The sequence below is a fragment of the Mesoplodon bidens genome, assembly GCF_964165515.1.
Source record: "Mesoplodon bidens genome assembly, chromosome: 4".
NCBI lineage: Eukaryota > Metazoa > Chordata > Mammalia > Artiodactyla > Ziphiidae > Mesoplodon > Mesoplodon bidens.
In genome coordinates, this window is record NC_138160.1 from 114,732,347 (window position 1) to 114,747,489 (window position 15,143).

The 15,143-nt window shown below is 37.8% G+C and overlaps 1 protein-coding gene across 1 annotated transcript in view; it reads left to right on the forward strand.

Annotated features, from left to right (window-relative positions):
• Positions 1-15,143, forward strand: part of CATSPER3 (cation channel sperm associated 3) — a gene marked incomplete at its 5' end in the record, with an annotated part of 34,946 nt that continues 19,803 nt past the window's right edge. The window contains 2 exons of the mRNA XM_081232940.1: positions 1-101; positions 1,748-1,901. Of these exons, the coding sequence (XP_081089066.1) occupies positions 1-101; positions 1,748-1,901 (255 nt within the window). The remainder of the gene's footprint in view (positions 102-1,747; positions 1,902-15,143) is intronic.

Consider the following 15,143-nt stretch of genomic DNA (forward strand, 5'->3'; position numbering starts at 1 on the left):
ATGTCTCAACACTTTTATCAGCAGAACCACACAAGAGTCATTTCTAGCTCACTGTTAGAGAATGTGTCGCTGCTGTTCTCTGAGACGTTATGGAAATTTCAGTAAATACTCTTTATTTCTCTTGCTTGTTAAGAAGTGTGCAACTGGCAGTGTTGGGTCTCGTAGCCTCTTCCCACAGGCACTCATCCACTTCCCAGACTGAGGAGCTCATCCTGGATAATCTGATTTCTCCAACTGGTGAGGCTGGTGAAGTCTCAGCCAAACAGTTGTTTCCTCAGCTTTCATATCACAATTGGCTGTTAATCAAACATTCAGTCACACTCTTATTTGACCTGTAGACTGAATGACTAGTTTGACTCCATTTTGTCCTTTTTTATTCGCTACTGTGTTAGATAATTTGAAGCCTTTTTTTGGGTAATAGACCTGATTTCAAATCAGATAATGAAAATTATATATCTTGTTTTTAATAGGTTATAAAAGTATATAAATCTATATTTTTTACTGTGTGAGACTGGGTTCATTTGTTACATATAATGGGGAAAAAGTAATACATACTCTCTGAGAAAAATTGGAAAGCACAGATAAATATAAATAAACAGGAAAAAGAATTACCTATAACCTCACTATCCATAGGCAGACACTATCAACATTTTGGCATACTTCATGCCGAATTTTTTTCTACCTATTTTGCACAGTTGAGATAATTTTGAGTAGAGAATTTTTATCTTGCTTTGTTTCTGTTTTGCTATCCAGTGGCTCATAAACATTTTTCTAAATCATGAAAAATGCATAGACATGTTGTAGCATCTGTATAATATTCCATGAAATGGATATGCCATGATTTACTTAACCTGTCTTTTTTTGGTTAGACTTTTAAATTGTTTCCAAATTCTCACAGCAAATATTGCTGGGATAAACATGTTTGGCTAAAGTCACTGTTTGTATTTCAGATTGTATTCTCTTGGGGTAGATTCCTTGGGTCTGAGGATACAAACAGAACTAAGGCTTTTCAGAAAAGTTGGTCAATTTACATTCCCCTGGCAGTTTATGAGACTGCTCCGTTGCACTACACTCTTGCCAGCACTAAATGTTATCACATTTAAGCCTTTGCTAATTTTATAAGCAAAATTACTGGTTTTACTTAATTTGTACCTCCCCAATTAGTAGTGCTACTGAACATTTTGGAGGGAACTTCATGCCATTGTATTTAATGAGTTGACTGTGTGTTTGCCCATTTTTTCTTAGGGTGGTCAGTTTTTTATAATTGATTTGTAAGCACTTGTATGGCTGATTATTTGATTAGCAGTTTTCCCTACTAGACTGACAATATTTAGTTTTGCTTACCTGTATCCCAAGTGCCTACTGTATTGCCTGGCATGTAGTAGTCATTCAATAAAAACTTGTTGAATGAATAAATGAGTGAGTTGAACAGTAGTTAATAAAAATTTGTTGAACGAGTAAATGAAGATGGTGCTTTGTTTTGCTTGAGGCGGAGTGGTAACCATTCTTTTTCACAGGTCTAGAGAGGAGGAACTGAGTAACTGAGTGGGGACAGACCCACCCAGTAATCGTCATACATATTTCAGTGGTCATTTAGTCAGCATTGCATTGCAATTTTAAAGTATATGTAGATTTATATTCACAGAAGGGGGAAAGCAGACCCTAGTCCCTAAAAAAAGTGTGCATTGTGCATTACCTTACAACAGAGCTATAAGATAATCATACCTCTTATTCAAATTTTTGACAGGAGGAAAGATACTCAGTGTCAGGCATTTGTGAAGAGAGTTATAATGAGTCGTCTCTTTAAGATAATTATGATTAGCACCGTGTCAACGAATGCCTTTTTTATGGTCTTGTGGACTGATTATAAAACAAGATACAACTTGTTCAGGCTTTTTGAGGTAAGCAGACAAAATGGGTCAATTTTCTTCTGTTTTACCTGCTTTATTTCTGAAAATGTTAAAGATTTTTAAGGCATTTTGTTCAAAAATTTTTTCTGTAGAAAGATTCTAAGGACTATTAAAATATACTCTAATATCTGGGAAGATGGTGGCAGCAGTCGTAGCAGTGACATGGTGGTTTAATCTCCCTGGATCCCCTCTTAAAAACACAGAGCAACTAGATAGCAAAACCAAAAACCCATGGACAGGATCTGTATCAAAACTAGTTAACAAGAGATCCTTACCAAGAGCCACACTGCATAATATTAGCATCTGTAGGAGAGGAAGCAGAGGGAAGTCAGTAAGTATTCATTGGAAGGTATGATGGGCTGATGTGAGAACAGCAGTTGAAATTAGGAAAGGTGTTACCTAATCAAATACTGGGATAGCACAAGAGGTTCCCAAAATTTATGAAGGGGCTAGAACAGTCCAGACCCTATAAACTTTTAAAACTGACTCTCCACAGCTCCTTTCAAGGACAGTGCTCCACACTTAGGAGAAGTATTGGGAGTGGGATGAAAATTGAACAGGTTAGAGATCCAAAGATGAAGGAAGAGAGGTTCAGATAAAATTGGAAGAGGGGAACAGCACCAGGAAACCTTAAAAATCAAGCTACCATATTTTAAATCAAGAGGGAATATTTGAAGTTAGAATCACATTTTCTCAAAGTCCAAGAAAATTAATTTCACATAAAATGCAATAGGAAAAGATTGAGGTAAAATCCCATACAAAATTATTATAAGAAAAAAGAGAGTAAAGTGGAAAATAATATCATTGTAGATAATGAAAGCCCACCACAAAGACATGTTCACAAAACAGATAAAAACTGTACCATATTATTTCAGAAGTAGGTAAATGTTTAAGAAAATGATGTTAGATAGGAAAGAAAAGAGTGAGGTGACAAAACTCAGGAAAGAATTAGAAATAAAAGAAACTCACTTCAAAAATGAAGACTGAATTAGACTAAGAACAATTAGATATAGCAGATAATAGCTTAAGAGAAATATAAGATTAAGTGGGGGAAATTCTTAAAAATCAGTAAGAAATGAAGAGAGAAGGATTCAAGAGAAAATGATGAAAATTGAAGATTGGGGAAAAATGATCCAACTTAAGGGTAATAGCAGTCCCTGAATTTGAAACAGAAACAGAAACAAAGTAAAGGAACAGAATAAATACTAAAATCTAGGGACTTCCCTGGTGGTCCAGTGGTAAAGAATCCACCTTCCAATGCAGGGGACGTGGGTTTGATCCCTGGTCAGGGAACTAAGATCCCACATGCCACAGCACAACTAAGCCTGCGCACCACAACTACTGAGCTTGTGCACCTCAACGGGAGAGCCTGCATGCCACAAACTACAGAACCCATGCGCCCTGGAGCCTGCATGCTACAACTAGAGAGAAGCCCGCATGCTGCAACTAAGACCAACATAGCCAAAAAAAAAAAAAAAAAAAAAAAATCTAAAATCTAAGAAAAGTTACCTGAAATAAAAGAATTGAAACTATATTTTGAAAGTTGCATATTGAGAATATGGACTTATACAACAAACACCAGAACATATTCTAATAAAATTATTGGACTTTAAAGGAAAGAGGTGTGGGGGAAATTGTGAGCATCTAGGCAAAGTGGCTTATAAGGAAAAGAAAATTAATTATTATCAAACTTTGCTATAGTAATGCTTTATGCCAAAAGAAAACGGAGTAAAACATTTAAGATACTTCAGGAAAGAAAATGTGAACCAAGAATTCTAGATCCAGCAAAACTGACTTTCAGGTATAAAGGACATAGACAAACTGTCATCAACGTTAAAAAGCTTTGCTAATATTGTTCCCATGAGCCCTTCCTTACGAATCTAGTAAAGAATAAGTTTCAGCCAACCAAAATGACTAAAGAAGTATCAACATTAGGACTGGCAATGGACATTAAAAATATTATTTATAGAACTAATCATAATTATGGGTGAACAAGGAGATAATGTAGCACCTAATGAATATATCCTCTGACAGTGAAGATATAGTATTGATTAAAAATGGGTAAGAATGGGGAGAGTCAATGCAAAAAAAATTTTTAACCATTTTCGGAAATCAGCTTTGTGGTGATGCTATTAGTAGTATTATTCTGAGACTGTTGTGTGTGTAACACAAGGATAAAGCAGATGGGTAGTTATGGGACAGTTTAATTCTGTTATCCTCTGTGTTCTTGAGAACCAGGTTACTCATGGAAGAAAGGAGATATGGATGTAATATAGACAAAGTTAAGTGAAAGCCCTGTAGTTCTGCATTTAAATTGGAAGCATCAATATAAACTACTAAAGTATTTTAACTTTATCCATTGAAAAACCTAGAACAATGACCAACTTAACAATTATGCATCCTTAGTGCCCATAATGTGATTGATTGTTTTTTAAATTAATTAATTAATTGATTAATTTTTGGCTGCGTTGCGTCTTCATTGCTGCATGCGGGCTTTCTGTAGTTGTGTCGAGCAGGGGCTATTCTTCTTTGAGGTACACGGGCTTCTCATTGCAGTGGTTTCTCTTACTGCAGAGCATGGGCTCTAGGCACGTGGGCTTCAGTAGTTGCGGAGCATGGGCTCAGTAGTGGCACATGGGCTTAGGTGCTCCGTGACATGTGGGATCTTTCTGGACCAGGGATTGAACCTGTGTCCCCTGCATTGGCAGGCGGATTCTCAACCACCGCACCACCATGGAAGTCCCATAATATGATGTTGAAATACCATTTCTCACTAAAAGAAACAAGGAATTCTTAGAGAAATGGCTGATTGCAGGTCTAGGGTAGAAAATATACCAGATGAGCTAGGAATATCTTATTGTACACATAGCAAGGAAGCTATCAAAGATTACCGGGGTCATGTCAAAAGGGCTCAGGGGACAACTCGAAGAGGCTCCTACTGGCCAAAGATGGGACACTTTGAGTTCAATAAGGATAATAACAACAGTGGATTTTGAAATTCATCAAATAATCTGTAAGCTTATAATTATACTAAAAAAGCTAACAGGTCACTTTTGGATGTGAGAAGGACCTAATACTCTATCTCAAAAACTGTTAACTTAAGGGAAAAAAATCAAGTATTACTGACCTTTCTTATATGAACTGTATTAATGAGTAACCACATAGTAGGTAAGGGGAAACATGTCTTTATAGAAATATCCTAGCCAATAAATGAAAAAGAAATGATAGAATATCACAATTTTTCAACCCCCAATGAATTATAGGACTTAGGCATTTTGACCATTAGTGACTGCTTCCCTCATAAAAAGAGACAATCAGACATTATATGCCTCCTATGAAAGAACAGAACCTATAATCTTTTTTTTAAAATTTATTTTATTTTTGGCTGTGTTGGGTCTTCATTGGTGCACATGGGCTTTCTCTAGTTGCGGCGAGCAGAGGCTACTCTTCGTTGTGGTGCATGGGCTTCTCTTTGCGGTGGCTTCTCTTGTTGCGGAGCACAGGCTCTACTCATGCAGCCTTCAATTGTTGCAGCACATGGGCTCAGTAGTGTGGCCTGTGGGCTCTAGAGTGCAGGCTCAGTAGTTGTGGCGCATGGGCTTAGTTACTCTGCAGCATGTGGGATCTTCCCAGACCAGGGCTCAAACCCATGTCCCCTGCATTGGCAGGCAGATTCTTAACCACTGTGCCACCAGGGAAGTCCCAGAACCTATAATCTTGTCAAAAAGATCAAACCTGAATCTGATCAAGGGTTTTCATCCAGCTGCCTATTTTCAGGAAGTAGAGGACAGAGGAACATGAGTGTGCAGTCAACACGATCCAGACTGGGAAATTCTGCAAGTCAAAAAAAGTTTCTATTGATAGCTTTTTTTCTTGTGTGAAGACCATACATTCTTGTTTCTCTGCATGACTCATGATTTCTTTTTTGGGGGGGTTGAAAATTGGACACTTTAAATCATATAAGATTGGAAACTCTGGAAACCAGATACTCCCCCCTCCCTAGGGTTTTATTGTTGTTGCCATTCCTTTTTTTAAGTGACTTTCCTGAACTATTTCGATAAAGTGTATATTCTTTGTCATGTGTGGCCACCAAAGTCTCTGCTCAGTTAGCTTAATGGTCTGCTAATGATTGAACAGAGTATTCCTTAAATGCCTGGAACAAATAAGTCTCCCAGCCTTTGCCAAGGCATGTATTTAATGCCTCAGCAGTTTACAAGTCTGCCTTAGCCTTCATTCGCTGCTTGCAAAGAATCTTAAGATTAGTTAGAGGTGACAGATCAGGAACTTCTCAGTACTTTCCTGGTACCTTGATCGGGATCCCTAAGAGTCTTAATAACTTCTCAGTTTTATAGTTAGCCAGGGGCTTTCATACATGTTTTTTTCAATGATCTCAACAGCCACCCTGGAAGGTGTGTATTAATAACACTATTTTACAAATGTTGTAAGGAAGCCCATCTGTTGGACTTAGGATTTCAAAACAAACAAACAAACAAACAAACAACAACCCCAAATCTAAAGAACTAAAGGAAAGCACGAGAGCAGTGTCTCACCAAATAGAGAATATGAGTAAAGAGAAATTATTAAAAAGAGCCAAACAGAAATCCTGTAGTTGAAAAGTACAATAATTGAAATGAAGAATTCACGAGAGGACTTCAACAGCAGATTTAAGCTAGTGGAAGAAAGAAAGAACAGAAAGATAGGTCAACTGAGATTTCCAGTGTGAGGAACAGAAAGTAAAATGAATAAATAAAAATGAGCAGAGACCCATGACACCATCAAACATACAAACATGCATGCAATAGGTGTCACAGAAGGAGAGGAGCGAAAGGGTAGAAAGAATATGTGAAGAAATAATGGCCAAAAACTCCCCAAGTTTTATGAAAAACATTAATCTGCACATGCAAGAAGATCAACAAACTCCTAGTAGGATAAACTCAGAGATCCACCTAGACATACTATAAACAATTTGTTGAAAGACAAAGACAAAAGGAGAATTTGAGACCATCAATAGAGAAGTGATTCATTACATAAAAAGGATCATCAATAAAATGAATAGCTGATTTCTCATCCGAAACCACGGGGGCCAGAAGGCAAGGGATGTCATATTCAAAGTGCTGAAAGAAGGACTGTCAAACAAGAATTCAATACCTAGAAAAAACTTTCCTTCAAAAATGGAGAGGAAAAAAAGAAAAATGGAGAGGAGTGATGTCAGTGAAAATGCAGAGTAGGTAGTTCCAAGAGGCCATCTGTCCACAAAAACACCTAAAAAGGGGGCAAAACTGTCAGAACTCTGGAAAATAGCCAAAGGTTTATAGTAACTGAGTGAACACTGAATCAAGAAAGGGGCAACTTAAAAGAGGTAGGAAAACTTTGTAGCATTTTTACTTGTCTTTGGCCCACACCCCTCCTCAGCATGGTGATGATTCTGAAGATGGCAGCCTGTGTTCCCCATGTGGGACCCTAGTCCCTGGGTCCAGAAACAACAGAGCCGATTTTGTTCTTAAAGAATTGTTTGTCTGTTTTGACCTATCTGAGGGCTGCCTGAAGGACTGATCCAAAGCTATTCTCTTTGTTTTGGATAATCTGGAACTTTCTCAGGACAGAAAGGTGGCTATGCAGAGGGCATTTCTCAAAACCACTGAAAGGCAAATGAATGACCCACTGCCACCTGGAGCAAGAAAATAACACTCGAGGCAAACAATAGATATGCTGAAAGCCTGAGAGGAAAATCCAGGGAGAGAGATTCTTTGGAAAAACAAGACATTGAAAAACTCCCATGTATGCCATACAGTCACAGGGCAAGACACATGCTTAGAAAATAACTGAGAACATCCCAAGCTTTCACTGTGACTGATCTTTAGGCTCAGCACAAGCCCAAAGTGAATGCTAACATACAGTTATAAGTGGCCTGGCTCAGCATTGAAGGAGTTCCTCAACACAGCCCATCTGCAAAGACTAGGAGAGTTTTCCTTCTCCCTCACTTCCTCTCTCCTTTTCTCTTCCTTCCTTCTTTCCTTCCTTACTTTCTTTCTGTCTTTCTTCTTTCTCCTTCCCTCCCTTCCCTCTTTTTGCCTGAGGCATTTAAGAAAATCCCTGTTTACTAGCTGACCAGAAACTACAGAGGAAGAGACTTCAGAGACCATGCATTACAAAGAATACAGTCTTTACAAAAATTGTTTAGACAAGTCACTAAACAAACAGCTACTACCCACAAAAAGCAACAAAAACAAACCCTGAGGAGAGCGAAGAATTTGATTTCCAGAGTTACCACATTGTACAATTTAAAATGTCCAGTTCTAAAAAAAATATTATGAAGCATGCAAAGCAACAAGAAAGGATGGCTTTTACACAGGAGAAATGAACAGAAACTGTCCCTGAGGAACCACAGACATTGGAATTACTAGACAGAAACTTAAAGTCAACTATGTAAAATATGCTCAGAGACCTAAAGGAAACCACAGGCAAAGAGCTAAAGGTAACCAGGAGAACAGTGTTTCAGGAAATAGAATATGTCAGTAAATAGAAATTATAAAAAGGAATGAAACAAATTCTGGAGCTGAAAATATAATAATTTAAAAATTCACTAGAGGGTTCAAGAGCAGATTTGAGCAGCCAGAAGAAATAATCAGTGAAATAATCAGTGAACTTGAAGACAAATCACTTGGACTTATTCAGCCTGAGGAGCAGAAAGAAAAAAGAATGATGAAAATGAACAGAGTCTAAGAAACTTGAGGGGCGCCATCAAGCATATCAACATACACATGCATTCCAGAAGGAGAGGAGAGAGAGAAAGAGGAAGAGCGGATATTTGATGAAATAATGGCCCAAAACCTTGCAAATTTGATAAAGAATATATACATCCAAGAAGCTCGGTGAATTCCAAGAAGGAGAAACAAAGAGATCCACACTGAGACACATTATAATCAAGCTGTCAAATGTCAAAGACAGAATCCTGAAAGCAGCAAGAGAGAAGCAACTTGTTACATACAAGGAATCCTCCATAAGATTAACAGCTGACTTCTCAGAAACAATGAGGACAGTGGCAGTGAAATGACATGTTTAAAGTACTGAAAGAAAAATATTGTCAACCAAGAATTCTGTATCTAGCAAAACTATCCTTCAAAAAATGATGAAGAAATTAAGATATTTCCAGATAAACAAAAGCTGAGGGAGTTTGCTTCTGGTAGAACTGTGCTACAAGAAATGCTAAAGATAGTCCTTTAGGTGGAAATGAAACTAGATAGTAACTTAAGCCCTATGACAAAATAAAGAACACTGATAAATGTAACTACGTAGGTGAATATAAAAGCCAGTATTGTATTTTAGGTTCGTAACTCCTTTCTTTGTATGGTTTAAAATATGAATGCATAAAACAATAATTATATAGTTAATGGGCACTCAGTGTATTCAGATGTATTTTGTGACAACAGAAACATGAAGAGGGGGATGGAGCTGTGTAGGAACAGAATTGTTAATATACTATTGAAGCTAAGGTTGTATTAGTTAAAAATGGATTGTTGTACATTTAAGAGGTTGATTGTAATCTCAAGAATAACCATCAAGAAAATGACTTAAAAATGCAGAAAAAGAAATGAGAAAAGAATCAAAATGGTACACTACCAAAAAAAACCCCAAAACACCAAAGAAAGCAATAATGGAGGAACTGAGGAACAAAAAAGATGTGACATATATTAAACAAATAGCAAAATGGCAGAAGTAGTTTCTTCCTTATCAGTAATTACTTTAAATGTAAATGAATTAAACTGTCCAATTAAGACAGAATTGATTCTTAAAAAAATCCAAATATATGCTGTCTACAAGAGATTCACTTGAGATCCAGATACAAATAGGTTGAAAGTAAAAAATGCAAGAAGGTACTCCATGCAAATAGAAGCCAAAAGAGAGCTGGGTTGGGTATACTCATATCAGACAAAATAGACATTAAAGTAAAATGTTACAAGAGACAAAGAAGGACATTATGTATTGACAATAGGGTCAGTTCATCAATAAGATATAATAGTTTTTCTCAAGTACCTATGGAGCATTCTACAGGATAGACCATATGTTAGGCAACAAAACAAGTCTCAGTAAATTAAAAAATATTGAAATCATACAGAGTATTTTTTCTGACAACTATGGAGTAAAACTAAAAATCAGCAATAGCAGGAAAACTGGAAAATTTCCAAATATATGGAAATCAAACAACATATTCTTAAATAACCAGTAGGTCAAAGAAGAAATCACAAAGGAATTTAGAAAATACTTTAAAACAAATGAACATGAAAATACAACATAATGAAACTTATAGGTTGCAACAGAAGCAGTGCTCAGAGTGATATTTATACCTGTAAGTGCCTGCATTAGAAAAGAAGAAAGATCTCAAATTAATAACCTAATTTTACACCTTAAGGAACTAGAAAAAGAGGAACAAACTATACCCAAAACTAGCAGAAGAAAGGAAATGAAAAAGATTAGAGTGAGAAACAAAATAGAGAAATAATAGAGAAAAGTCAATAAAATAAAAATTCAGTTCTTTGAAAAGATCAACAAAATTCACAATCCTTTAGCTAGATTGACTAAGAAAAAGAAGACTTAAATTACTAATAACAGAAATGAAAGTTGGGACATTACAAATGACCTTATAGAAAAGAAAAGTTTTATAACAGAATACTATGAACACTTTGTATACCAACAAATTAGATAACCTAGATGAAATGGACAAAATCCTGGAAAAATACCAACTACCAAACTGACTCAAGAAGAAATTGAAAACAGACATACTGAAACAGACCTATAAATAAAGAGATAGAATCACTAATCAAAAAACCTCCCAACAAAACAATGGACAGGACCAGATGTCTTCACTAGTTAATTTTACCCTGCAGTTAAAAAAGATTGAATGCCAATCCTTCTCAAACTCTTCCAAAAATAGAAAAGGAGGGAATATTTCTGAATTCATTCCGTGAGGCCAGCATTACCCTGAGACCAAAGCCAAAGACATCACAAGAAAACTAGAGACCAACGTCCCTTATGAATATAGGTGCAATAATACTTGAGATACTTATGTCTGAACCCAGCAGCATGCTTAAAAAGATTATACACCATGACCAAGTGGAATTTATCCCAGGAATGCAAGGGTGGTTCAACATAGAAAAAATCAACGAATGTAATACATCAATAGAATGAAGGAAACAATTGATTTAATTATCTCAGTAGATGCTGAAAAAGCATTTGGCAAAATCCAATACCTTTTCATTATTAAAAAACCAAACAACCAAACAATTTTAACTAGAAATAGAAGGGAAATTTCTTCACTTGATAATGGGTAATTATGAAGAAATCCACAACTAACATCATACCCAGTGGTGAAAGACTGAAAATCTTTCCCCTAAGGTAAAGAATAAGACAGAGGCCTGCTTTCACCATTATTCAACATTGTACTGGAAGTTCTAGCCAGAGCATTTAGGCAACAAGAAGAGCTAAAATTTATCCAAATTGGAAAGGAAGAACCGAAATTATCTTTATTTGTAGATGACTTGATCTTATATATAGAAAATCCTAAAGAATACACACATATACAAACTCAACTATTAGAGCTATTAAATGAATTCAGCACAGTTGCAGGATACAAGATTAACAACAAAAATTAGTTGTATTTCTATACACTAATATGAACAATCTGAAAAGGAAATTAAGAAAATTCCATTTATAATAGCATTCAAAATAATAAAATACCTAGAAATAAATTTAGCCAAGGAGATGAGAGATGTGTATACTGAAAATTATACAACTTTGCTGAAAGAAATTAAATAAGACCTAAATAAATGGAAAGACATCCTATATTCATGGATTACAAAACTTGTTAAGAGGACTATCCAAAGTGATCTACAAATTCAATTCAATCCCTATCAAAATTTCAACAGCCTTTACAAAAAAGAAATTGAAAAGCACATCCTTAAATTCATATGAATGTGAATAGCCAAGACAACATTGAAAATGAAGAACAAAGTTGGAGGACTTGCACTTTCTGACTTCAAAACTTACTACAAAGCTACAATAATGAAAAGAGTGTGGTACTCACATAAGGACAGACATAGACCTATGGAATAGAATTGAGATTCTAGAAATAAATCCAAATATCTATGGCCAATTGACTTTTGACAAGGGTGCCAAGACTTTTCAGGGGGAGAAAAATAATCTTTTCATCAAATGGTGGTAGGACAACTTGATATCCACATGCAAAAGAGTAAAGTTAGACCCCTGCCTCACACCATATATAAAAATTAACTTGGGACTTCCCTGGTGGTGCAGTGGTTAAGAATCTGCCTGCCAATGCAGGGGACACAGGTTCAATCCCTGGTCCAGGAAGATCCCACATGCCGTGGAGCAAGTAAGCCCGTGCACCACAACTACAGAGCCTGCTCTCTAGAGCCCACAAGCCACAACTACTGAGCCCACCTGCCACATCTACTGAAGCCTACGGGCCTGGAGCCCATGCTCCACAACAAGAGAAGCCACTGCAATGAGAAGCCCTCACACTGCAATGAAGAGTAGCCCCCGTTTGCCACAACTAGAGAAAGCCCACGTGCAGCAACGAAGACCCAACGCAGCCACACCCACACAAAAATTAACTGAAAATGGATCAAAATCCAAAATATATAAGCTAGAAGAAACTCTTAGAAGAAAACATAGGGGTAAATCTTTATGACCTTGGATTTGGCAATGGATTCTTAGATATGACATTAAAAGCACAGGAAACAAAAGAAAAAATAGATAAATTGGACTTCATCAAAATTAAAAACATTTGTGAATCTAAGGATACAATCAAGAGAGTGAACATATGACCCACAGAATAGGAGAAAATATTTGCAAATTATATATCTGGTAAGGGATTAATATCTAGAACATATAAAGAATTTCCACAACTCAACAGCAACAACAAGAAAAAGCCAATTCAAAAACAGGCAAAGGGGGCTTCCCTGGTGGCGCAGTGGTTGAGAGTCCGCCTGCCGATGCAGGGGACACGGGTTCGTGCCCCGGTCCGGGAAGATCCCACATGCCGCGGAGCGGCTGGGCCCGTGAGCCATGGCTGCTGAGCCTGCGCGTCCGGAGCCTGTGCTTCGCAACGGGAGAGACCACAACAATGAGAGGCCCACATACCGCAAAAAAAAAAAAAAAAAAAAAAAAAAACAGGCAAAGGGCTTCCCTGGTGGCGCAGTGGTTGAGAATCCGCCTGCCAATGCAGGGGACACGGGTTCAAGCCCTGGTCTGGGAAGATCCCACATGCTGCAGAGCAACTAAGCCCGTGCGCCACAACTACTGAGCCTGCGCGTCTGGAGCCTGTGAGCCACAACTATTGAGCCTGCACATCTGGAACCTGTGCTCCGCAACAAGAGAGGCCGCGATAGTGAGAGGCCTGTGCACCGCGATGAAGAGCGGCCCCCACTTGCCGCAACTAGAGAAAGCCCTCGCACAGAAACGAAGACCCAACGCAGCCAAAAATAAATAAATAAATTAATTAATTAAAAAAAAAAAACCAGGCAAAGGACTTGAATAGACATTTCTCCAAAGCAGATATACAAATGACCAGTAAGCGCATGAAAAGATGTTCAACATCACTAGTCATCAGAATGCAAAATGCAAATCAAAACCACAATGAGATACAACTTCACACCCATTAGGACAGCTAGTATAAAAACAAACAAAACCCCTCCCCCTATAAAATGGAAAATAGGGCTTCCCTGGTGGTGCAGTGGTCGAGAGTCCGCCTGCCGATGCAGGGGATGCGGGTTCGTGCCCCCGGTCTGGGAAGATCCCACATGTTGCGGAGCGGCTGGGCCCGTGAGCCATGGCCGCTGAGCCTGCGCGTCCGGAGCCTGTGCTCTGCAACAGGAGAGGCCACAACAGTGAGATGCCCACGTACTGCAAAAAAAAAAAAAGAAAAAGGAAAATAACAGGTGTTGATGAGGATGTGGAGAAATTAGAACCCTTGTGCATTGCTGATTGGAATGTGAAATCATGCAGCCACTATAGAAAATATTTTGGTATTTCCTCAAAAAGTTAATCATAGAATTACCATATGATCCAGCAATTCCACTTCCAGGTGTATACCCCCCAAAATCGAAAACAGGGACTCATACAGATAGTTGCACACCAATGTTCATAGCAGCATTATTCTCAATAGCCAAAAGGTGGGAGCAACCCACGTATCCATCAACCAGTGAATGGATAAAGAAGATTTGGTATATTCATAAAATAGGATATTATTCAGCCCTAAAAAGGAATGAAATTGTGATACATGCTACAATGGGGGTGAAGCTTGAAAGCACCATGCTGAGTGATATATAAACCAGACACACAAAGGGCAAAAATTATATGGTTGCACTTATATGAAGTACCTAGAATAGTCAAATTCATACAGAAAGTAGAATAGAGTTTACTATGAGATGGCTAGAGAGGAGAATGGGAATTATTGTTTATTAGATACAGAGTTTTTGTTTAGGATAGTGAAATCATTCTTGGAGTGGATAGTGGGGATAATTGTGTAATAATGTGAATGTACTTAATACTACTGAATTAATTATACACCTAAAAATGCTTTAAAATGATCAATTTCATGGTATGTATATTTTACCACAATCAAAACCAAAAGATAATAAATACTCAAAATGAACCCCCTCCCTACTGAATTCTACACTTTAAAATGATGAATTTTGGGCTTCCCTGGTGGCGCAGTGGTTGAGAGTCCGCCTGCCGATTCAGGGGACACGGGTTCATGCCTCGGTCCGGGAAGATCCCACATGCCGCGGAGCGGCTGGGCCCGTGAGCCATGGCCGCTGAGCTTGCGCATCCGGAGCCTGTGCTCCGCAACGAGAGAGGCCACAACAGTGAGAGGCCCGCGTACCGCAAAAAAAAAAAAAAAAAAAAAAAAATGATGAATTTTATGGTACATGAATTATATCTCAATTTTAAAAATTATTGAGCTGACCTGTTGGAAAAGAGCAGCAGAATAAAATCCAAAGGGAGAAAAAGGAAAGAAAAGTAAAGGAAAAAAAAAAGGAAAGTAGAAAAAAGGAAATAGGTAAGAGAAAAAATTAATGAAATGGAAAACAAAGATTCAACACAAAGGGATCAACAAAGCCAAAAGTTAGATCGTAGGGCTTCCCTGGTGGCGCAGTGGTTGAGAGTCCGCCTGCCGATGCAGGGGACGCGAGTTCGTGCCCCGGTCTGGGA